We start from the raw sequence: 10,645 nt of genomic DNA, 5'->3' as shown, positions 1-10,645 counted from the left end.
ATCAAAACTGATTCAAGAATAAATAGAAAATCTAAATAGATCTATAACAAGTAAGGAGATTCAATCAATAATGAAAATATCCCAACAAAGGAAAACCCAGCACCAGATGGCTTCATTAATGAATACGACCAAATATATTTTTCACATCACTATCAAGTGGGATTTATTTCAGAGATACGAGGATGGTTCAACATCCACAAATCAATCAGTATGATACACCACATTAACAAATTGAAGAATAAAAATCATACAATCATCTCAATAGACACAGAAAAAACATTTGACAAGGTTCAATACCCATTAATGATTTTTTAAAAAGACTCTCAATAAAGTGGGTATAGAGGAATGTACCTCAACATAATAAAAGCCATATATGACAAGCCTTCAGCTAACATAATACTCAAATGTGAAAAGTTGAAAACTTTTCCTGTAATATTAGGAACAAAAGACAGATGCTTATTGTCACCACTTCTATTCAGCTTAGTATTGGAAGTCTTAGGGAGAGCAATTAGGCAAGAAAATTTATGTATATATATAAAACTCCAAAGACTCCACCAAAAACCTCTTAGAACTAATAAACAAATTCAGTAAAGTTTCAAAATACAAAATTAACAAAGAAAAATCAGTTGTGTTTCTATACACTAACAACAAAGTATCTGGAAAAAAATTAAGAAACAATCCCACTTACAATAGCATCAAAAACAATAAAATACCTAGGAATAAATTTAACCAAGGAAGTGAAAAAGCTATACACTGAAAACTATAAGACACTGATGAAAGAAATTGGAGAAGACACAAATGGAAAGATAGCCAGTATTCTTGGATTGGCATGTTAATATTGCTAAAATGTCCATAACTACCCAAAGTGATCTACAAATTCAGTGCAATCCCTATCAAAATTCCAATTGCATTTTTTCACAGAAATATAAAAAAAAATCCTAAATGCATGTAGAACCACAAAAGACTCCAAATAGAATAATTTTGAGGAAGAAAAACAAAGCTGGAGCCATCATGCTTCCTGCTTTCAAACTATGTTACTAAGCTCTAGTAATCAAAACAGTATAGTACAGGCATGAAAATAGAAACATAGACCAATGCAGTAGAATACAGAGTCCAGAAATATACCTACACGTATACAGTCAACTAATCTTTGAAAGGGAACCAAGAACACAAAATGGGGAAAGGATAGTCTTTTCAATAAATGGTGATGAAAAAACTTGATAGCCACATGTACAAGAATGATACTGGACCCCTATTTTACACCACCCACAAAAATTAATTCTAATTAAAGATTTAAATGTAAGACCTAAACCCACAAAACTCCTAGAAGAAAACGCAGAAGAAAATCTTCTCTGCATTGGTCTTGGCAATGATATTTTTGAATATATGAAAACAAAGCAAAAATAAACAAGTGGGGACTTCCCTGGTGGTTCAGTGGCTGAGAATCCCCCTGCCAATGCAGGGTACATGGGTTCAATCCATACTCCAGAAGATTCCACATGCCATGTAACAAGTCCATGTACTGCGACTCCATGAACCCCCACTCTAGTGACCACAAGCTGCAACTACTGAGCCTGCATGCCACAACTACTGAAGCCTGCATGCTCTAGGGTCCAAGTGCCACAACTACTGAAGTCTGAGAACCTAGAGCCCATGCTCCATAACAAGAGAAACCACCACAATGAGAAGCCTGAGCACCACAATGGAGAGTGGCCCCTGCTTGTTGCAACTAGAGAAAGCTTGCACACAGCAATGACAACCCAGCATAGCCAATAAATTAATAAATATTTTTTAAAAATAAACAAAGTAGGAGTACATCAAACTAAAAAACTTCTGGAGGCTCTTTTCCTGCAACCTTTGAGTAGCTCAGAGATGGAGCCTGGGGTACATTCAAGATTCAGCTCCACCCATTACCCACCATCACAGCCAAGGAAGGCACTGGTGCTGGAGGGGTAATGGACATTAATATTGTTTTGCAAGAAGTGTTGAAGACCACTCTCATCACAATGGCCTAGCACATGGATTTTGCAAAGTTGCAAAGCATTAGACCAGTGCCATGCCCATCTTTGAGTGCTTGCATCCAACTATGATGAACCTACATATGTCAAGTTGATTGAGGCCCTAATGAAGATTGATGACAATAAGAAACTAGGGAAATAGATGCATAAAAAGGTTTTGACAATATTCAATACCCATTTATGGTAAAAAATAAAAATAAAAATAAACTCTCCTCATAAAGTGGACATAGAGGGAACCTACATCAACATAATAAAGGCCGTATACAAGAAACCCACAGCAAACATCATTCTCAGTGATGAAAAACTGAAAGCATTTCCTCTAAGATCAAGAACAAGACAATGATGTCCACTCTCACCACTATTATTCAACATAGTTTTGGAAGCCCTAGCCATGGCAATCAGAGAAGAAAAAGAAATAAAATGAATCCAAATTGGAAATGAAGAAGTAAAATTGTCACTGTTTGCAAAGGACATGGTACTATACATAGAAAATTCTAAAGATGCTACCAGAAAACTATTAGAACTCATCAATGAATTTGGTAAAGTTGCAGGATACAAAATTAATACAGAAATCTCTTGCATTCCTATACACTAACAACTAAAGATCAGAAAGGGAAATTAAGGAAATAATCCCATTGACCATCACAACAAAAAGAATAAAATACCTAGGAATAAACTTAGCTGAGGAGGCCAAAGACCTCAGAAAACTATAAGATACTGATGAAAGAAATCAAAGATGACACAGATCAGGAGATATACCATGTTCTTGAAGTGGAAGAATAAATATTGTGAAAATGACTATACTACCCAAAGCAATCTACAGACTTAATGCAGCCATAGAATTAGAACAAAAAATCTTTATGACTTGTATGGAAATACAAAAGACCCCAAATAGCCAAAGTAATCTTAAGGAAGAAAAATGAAGCTGGTGGAGTCAGGCTCCCTGACTTTAGACCATACTACAAAGCTGTAGTAATCAAAACAATATGGTACTGAAACAAAAACAGAAATATAGATCAGTGGAATAGTACAGAAAGTCCAGAGATAAACCTACCTATGGTCACCTAATCTATGACAAAGGAGGCAAGAATACATACAATGGAGAAAAGACAGTCTCTTCAATAAGTGTCCTGGGAAAACTGTACAGCAACATGTAAATGAATGAAATTAGAACATTCCCTAACACAATACACAAAAATAAACTAAAAATGGATTAAAAACCTAAATGTAAGACTGACACTATAAGACTGTTGGGAGAAAACATAGGAAGACTACTACTCTTTGACATAAATCACAATAAGATATTTTATGATCCATCTCCTAGAGTAATGGAAATAAAAGCAAAAGTAAACAACCAAGATCTAATTAAACTTAAAAGCTTTGTACAGCAAAGGAAACCACAAACAAAACAAAAAGACAACCCTCAGAATGAGAGAAAATAATTGCAAAGGAAGCAATTGACAAGGTATTAATCTCCAAAATACCCAAATAGCTCATGCAGCTCAGTATTAAAAAAAAAAAAAAAGCAATTGAAAAATGGGTCAGTCAGTCAGTTCAGTCGCTCAGTCGTGTCCGTCTCTTTGCAACCCCATGGGTAGAAGATCTAAATAGAGATTTCTGCAAAGAAGACATATGGATGGCTAAACAGCACATGAAAAGATGCTCAACATCACTAATTATTAGAGAAATGCACATCAAAACTACAATGAGGTATCAACCCACACTTGTCAGAATGGCCATCATCAAAAAGTCTTTAACAATAAATGCTGAAGAGGGTGTACACTGTTGGTGGGAAAGTAAATTGGTACCGACACTATGGAGAACAATATGGAAGTTTCTTTAAAAAAAAATCTAAAACTAGAATTACCATATGTCACAGCAATCCCATTCCTAGGCATATACCAGGAGAAAATCATAATTTGGAAAGATACATGCATCCTAATGTTCATTGCAGCACTATTTACAATAGCCAGGACTTGGAAGTAATCTAAATGTCTATCACCAGAGGAATGGATAAAGAAGATATGGTACATATATATAATGGAATATGACTCAGTCATTAAAAAGAACAAAATAATGCCATATGTAGCAATATGGATAGACCTCAAGATTGTCATAATGAGTGAAGTAAGTCAGACAGAAAAAGACAAGTAATCATATGATATTGCTTATGTGTAGACATTTTTTAAAGGGTACAGGGACTTCCCTGGTGGTCAACTAGCTAGGACCATACTCCCAAAAGCAGGGGACCCAAGTTTGATCCCTGGTCAGGGAACTAGATCCCAAATGCTGCAACTAAGAGTTTTCATGCCACAACTAAAAGATCCCACATGCCACAACTAAATCTTTGAAAGTCAACTAATTTGCATGCCGCAATGAAGATTGAAGATCTTGTGTGCCACAACTAAAGATCTCAAATGCCCAGCACAGTTGAATAAATAAACAATTTTTAAAAGGGCACAAATGAACCTATTTACAAAACAGAAGTAGAGTCAGAGATGTAGAAACCAAACTTATGGTTACCAGGGGATAAGCGGGGGAAGGATAAGCAGGGGAAAGATAAATTGGAAGACTGGGATTGACATATACACACTACTATATATAAAACAGATAATTAAGAATCTACTGTATAGCACAAGGACGTCTACCCAATATTCTTAATGGCCTATACAGGAAAAGACTCCTTCAAAAAAAGAGTGGATATATGTATATGTATAACTGATTCCCTTTGCTATACACCTGAGACTAACAACACTGTAAATCAATTACACTCCAATTTAAAAAGAAAAGAAACTAGGGGAGTGGGTAAGCCTCTGTAAAATTGATGGAAAGGGAAAACCCTGAAAGTGGTTGGCTGCAACTGTGTAGTGGTTAAGGACTATGGCAAAGATTTTCAGGCCAAGGATGTCATCGAGAAGTACTTCAAATGCAAGAAGTGAACAAATTTAAAACTTGGCTCTGAAATAAAAGCAAAAATAAACAAATGGGACCTAATTAAAATTAAAAGCTTCTGCACAACAAAGGAAAATATAAGCAAAGTGAAAAGACAGCCTTCTGAATGGGAGAAAATAATAGCAAATGAAGCAACTGACAAACAACTAATCTCAAAAATATACAAGCAACTCCTGCAGCTCAATTCCAGAAAAATAAACGACCCAATCAAAAAATGGGCCAAAGAACTAAATAGATATTTCTCCAAAGAAGACATACGGATGGCTAACAAACACATGAAAAGATGCTCAACATCACTCATTATCAGAGAAATGCAAATCAAAACCACAATGAGGTACCACTTCACACCAGTCAGAATGTCTGCGATCCAAAAATCTGCAAGCAATAAATGCTGGAGAGGGTGTGGAGAGAAGGGAACCCTCCTACACTGTTGGTGGGAATGCAAACTAGTACAGCCACTATGGAGAACAGTGTGGAGATTCCTTAAAAAATTGCAAATAGAACTGCCTTATGACCCAGCAATCCCACTGCTGGGCATACACACAGAGGAAACCAGAATTGAAAGAGACACATGTACCCCAATGTTCATCGCAGCACTGTTTATAATAGCCAGGACATGGAAACAACCTAGATGTCCATCAGCAGATGAATGGATAAGAAAGCTGTGGTACATATACACAATGGAGTATTACTCAGCTGTTAAAAAGAATACATTTGAATCAGTTCTGATGAGATGGATGAAACTGGAGCCGATTATACAGAGTGAAGTAAGCCAGAAAGAAAAACACCAATACAGTATACTAACACATATATATGGAATTTAGAAAGATGGCAATGATGACCCTGTATGCAGGACAGCAAAAAAGACACAGATGGGTATAGCGGACTTTTGGACTCAGTGGGAGAGGGAGAGGGTGAGATGATTTGGGAGAATCACATTGAAACAGGTATAATATCATGTAAGAATCGAATTGCCAGTTTATGTCCGATGCAGGATATGGCACGCTTGGGGCTGGTACGTGGGGATGACCCAGAGAGATGTTGTGGGGAGGGGGGTGGGAGGGGGGTTCATGTTTGGGAACGCATGTACACCCGTGGTGGATTCATGTCAATGTATGCCAAAACCAATACAGAATTGTAAAGTAAAAAAAAATAAATTATTTTTAAAAAAAAAGAAAGAAAAAAAGAAAAAATAAAATAAAATAAATAAATAAGCAAGGTTCTGTACAGCAAAAAAAAAAAATCAACAAAAACGAAGGGCAGTGTAGGAACACAGGAAATAGGAAAAATATATTTACAAACCATATATCTGATAAAAGGTTAATACCTGAAATATATATAACGAACTCCTAAAACTCAATAGCAAAGCAGAAAAACAAAAAATCTGACCATAAACTGGGAAAAGAACCTGAAAATATATTTTTCCAAAGAAGATACACAAATAGCCAGTCGATATATGAAAATATGTTCAATATATCTCTAATCATCAGAGAAATACAAATCAAAACCAGAAAGAGACATCACACCTGTTAGGAGGACTACTATCAAAAAGATAAGAGATAACAAATGCTCCAAAGGGTGTGGGAAGATGAGAACACTTCTGTATTGCTGGCGAGAAAGCATGCTGGTACAGCCATAATAGAAAATAGTATGGAAGCTCCTTAGAAAAATAAAAATAGAACTACCATGTGATCCAGCAATCCCACTTCTGGGCACATATGCAAAGGAAATGAAATCACTACCTCCAAGTGATACCTGCACCCCCATTTTCTGTGCATCATTACTCACAACAGCCAAGATATGGAAACAGCCTAAATGTCTGTTAGGGAAACAGCATAAGTAGAAAACAAGCTTGTGATCATATATAAGGTTATATATACACAATAGAATGTTATTCAGCCCCATATAGAAGGCTGAGTGCCGAAGAACTGATGCTTTCAAATCGTGGTGCTGGAGAAGACAAAAGTCCCTTGGACTGCAAGGAGATTCAACCAGTCAACCCTAAAGGAAATCAACCCTGAATATTCATTAGAAGGACTGCTGCTAAAGCTGAAGTTCCGATACTCTGGCTACCTGATTCAAAGAACTGACTCATTGGAAAAGACCCTGATGCTGGGAAAGACTGAAGTCAAAAGAAGAAGGAGGCAACAGACGATGAGATGGTTAAATAGCATCACTGACTCAATGGATAAACTCCAGGAGATAATGGAGGTCCATGGGGTTGCAAAGAGCTGGACACAAGAGGGAAACCTGCCATAAGAAAAAGAAGGAACCTGGAGGGGATTATGCTAAGTGAAATAAGTCAGAGAAACACAAATACTGTATGGTGCCACTCATATGGGGAATCAACAAAAAAAGTCAAATACAAAGAAGAAAGTAGAATGGTGGTTGTCAGGGGCTGGGGAAAATGGAGAGATGTTTTATTTATTTATTTATTTATTTATTTTTACATGATATTATACATGTTTCAATGCCATTCTCCCAAATCATCTCACCCTCTCCCTCGGGTACAAAGTTTCAGTTATAAAATGAGTAAGTTCTGAGGATCAAATGTACAACATGGTGATTATAGTTAACAATACTGTACCGTGGGCTTCCCTGGTGGCTCAGATGGTGAAGAATCCACCTGCATTGCAGGAGACCTGGGTTCAGCCCCTGGATTGGGAAGATCCCCTGGAGAAGGGAACAGCTACCCACTCCAGTACTCTTGCCCAGAGAATTCCATGGACAGAGACTGGCAGGCTACAGTCCATGAGGTCGCAGAGTCGGATACTACTGAGCAAATTTCATTTATCCTATACTGGAAATTTGCTAAGAAAGTAGGCCTCAAACTGTCTCACTACAAAAAATAAAAAGATATAACTACGTGAAGTGATGGAGGTATTAATTAACTGTGGTAATTATTTCACAATATATACATATAGCAACTCATCACATTGTACACTTTAAACATATACAGTTTTGTCAATTATACCTCAATAATGCTGGGGGGAAAACCTAAGGGGAACCTTCAAGGGCTTAGATTTGGCAATGTTTTCTTAAATTCAATACAGACAACAGAAGAAAAATTAGATCAACTGAATTTAAAATTTTTGTGCATCAAAGGACACTATCAAGATATCAAGAGAGTAAAAAAACAACCCACAGAATGGAAGGAAATATTTGCAAATCATATATTTGATAAGGGGCTATTATCCAGAATGTACACAGAACTCTTACAATTCATTAATCAGATTTGTATTTTAGTAACAGTCCTCAGTCTGCTTGAAGGAATGGAAGAACATGGAGCCTGGAGTGAACTGAAGAGGCAATCACAGTGTTCCAGAGGAGAGGTGGTAAAGCCTCCATCAAAACAGGGGCTGGGAACAGAAGGTGGGCCTTTCAGATTCAACTTTTACTGAGCAGGAGACAGGGTCGGCTTGGGGACTGACTAGCTGTGTGAAGTTTTCATTTCCGCATACTAGTGAGGCTGGGTGCCAGGACAGGATCTGGGTGTCTTTCAGGAAGGAAGGAGGGAGATTCCTACTCTTGCCTGGACTGAGCGCCTAGGGATGGGGGAAGCGAAAGTGTCCGCCTGCATAAATAGGCAGCGCACCAGTCGTAGCCCACACACTGCCCCCCAGACTGAAACTGCCCACCTCGTCTGAGCACTGCCACGGCCATGCCTCAGTCACTGGTCCTGAGCATCCTTGTCCTGGCCCTGGCCTTCTGCATCCTCCAGGTCCAAGGTATCAAGGAGTTGCCTGGGGGGAGGAGGGCAAGGTGGGAGGAGAGCTAGAGAGGCCTGGGTAGGAGTCTACAGGCAGCCTCTCACTCCCTGCGAACCCCACCCCCAGGCAGTGATGGAGGGGCACAGGACTGTTGCCTCACGTACAGCCGAAAGAAGATTCCCGCCAAAATTGTCCGCGGCTACCGGAAGCAGGACATAAGCCTGGGTTGCCCTATGCCAGCTATCCTGTAAGTAGATACACAGGGTGGGTGCAGGCTAGCAGCTGAGTGGGAGGGCATGATGGGCAAGACTAGGACAGGCTTGCTAACCCCCGAACCCTAGGTTCTCGCCTCGGAAACGCTCTCAGCCAGAGCTCTGTGCAGACCCTAAAGAGGCCTGGGTGCAGAACCTGATGCGGCGTCTGGACAAGCCATCAGCCCCACGGAAACCAGCCCAGGACTGTAAGAAGGACAAGGGGACCTCCAAGTCTGGCAAGAAGGGAAAGGGTTCCAAAGGCTGTAAGAGGTAAGGGAGCTAAAGGGACAGGGGGAGGGAGGTGAAGGAGAGCCTCAATCATGCCCTCAAACCCCTCTTCTGCCCTCCCAGGACTGAGACCTCAAAAGGGCCATAGCCCAGTGACCAGCCCGGAGCCCAGGAGGTCCCCACCAGTCTCACCAGGGCTTGGAGCCCCAACCAAAGGGACAAGAGAGGCTAGGAGAGAGGGAGGACTTGGGGGCCCCAGAGCAGCCACTTCATGCTGGCCTTGCCTCACCCCTTCTCCAGCTTCAACCACCCCTTCTGTATTCCCACCCTACCCTGCACGGCTGCACTGCCCACATCAGGCCAGGCCTAGAGAGGCAGAGAAGGGCATGTCCCCTAGGAAGTGTGAGAGGTGGCAGCAGGCCTGTCCCTCTGCGGAAAGCTCACCCAGGGTCCTGGACCTGACCCTGCTCCACACTACACACTACCCAGCTCTTTTTTCCTTTGTAAATATGACTTATACCCAGTTGAATAAACAGCCATTCTGGCCTTCTTCCCACGTTTCTGTTTCTGTGTGTTTGTGTCCGCAGAGAAGCCACTGTCACCACAGGGGGGAGTCACACACTCTAGGGTCCCAATCAGGAGCTCAGGCTGGGAAAATTCTATGTTCTCGCCCGCCCCAAGACTTTCCTTGCTTCCCAGATGCCCAGACCTACAGGCAGTAAAAGAAGCTGACTGGCAGGGTGGGAGCTGGGCTGCTCCAGGTCTAGGAGAAATCCCTGCCCATGGAGAGATGGTGGCTCCAAGACACACATCCTCAATGGTTCTGCAGGCCTCTGAGACCCTGAAGAGACCACTTACCCTGCTTCCGCCCAGCACTCTCACTCTCAGCTTCACCAGAGGCTGTCCACCCTCACCTTTTGGCATACTGGAGGGAGGTGGGAGCCTGAGTCTGCCTATAACATAGCCAAATACAACTTCTACTGGAACCTGCCCTACGCAGAGTTCCCATCTCCTCCCAAAGACCCCAGAGGATTCCCTTCCACCCTGACAGTGAAAGGGGGTGCATGGCCTCTCCTCCTTGCCTGATGGGGCTGTGTGCTCTCTGTTCCTACCTGGGCTCTCGAGTCCTGCCTCAGCTTCCTTCCAGCTAGGAATGCATCCTCCTTGTCTCTTCTTTTCTCCTTTCTTCCCTAGCTGGGTACCCTGGGGTCCAGGGTACTTTAGCCAATTTAACCTCTTGAGGCCATGAAATGAGTCTCCAGTGACAGGTATTTGGAATCCCAGAAATCAGATGTAAATTAGTCTCTTCTACAAGAAGACTCCAGCCTGGCTCTCCTATACCTCTCCCTTCCCAGAGCAGAGACCCTCCAATTCCCCACTTCACCATTAGGTGAGGAAGGGGAGAGAGACCATTAGATGAGGCCAGGACAAGTGAGAAAGGAGGGGACAGGTCCTAGGAGGGGGACAAGGAGCTAGAGGTGTC

General features: G+C 41.0%; 1 protein-coding gene and 1 pseudogene across 1 annotated transcript; both read left to right on the top strand.

Annotated features, from left to right (window-relative positions):
• The first annotated feature begins 1,499 nt into the window (after nt 1-1,499).
• Nucleotides 1,500-4,972, top strand: LOC120881171 (annotated as a pseudogene).
• A 3,588-nt stretch (nt 4,973-8,560) lies between these two features.
• LOC120866606 (C-C motif chemokine 21-like) lies at nt 8,561-9,718 on the top strand. The gene is made up of 4 exons (XM_040244413.1): nt 8,561-8,698; nt 8,807-8,927; nt 9,022-9,204; nt 9,286-9,718. Exons 1-4 carry the CDS (start codon nt 8,632-8,634, stop codon nt 9,308-9,310), a joined length of 396 nt encoding a protein of 131 aa, XP_040100347.1. The 5' UTR covers nt 8,561-8,631; the 3' UTR covers nt 9,311-9,718.
• The last annotated feature ends 927 nt before the right edge of the window (nt 9,719-10,645 follow it).

Source organism: Oryx dammah, unplaced genomic scaffold (assembly GCF_014754425.2).
Source record: "Oryx dammah isolate SB20612 unplaced genomic scaffold, SCBI_Odam_1.1 HiC_scaffold_1, whole genome shotgun sequence".
Classification (NCBI taxonomy): Eukaryota; Metazoa; Chordata; class Mammalia; order Artiodactyla; family Bovidae; genus Oryx; species Oryx dammah.
This window is presented reverse-complemented; position numbering and strand designations above follow the sequence as displayed.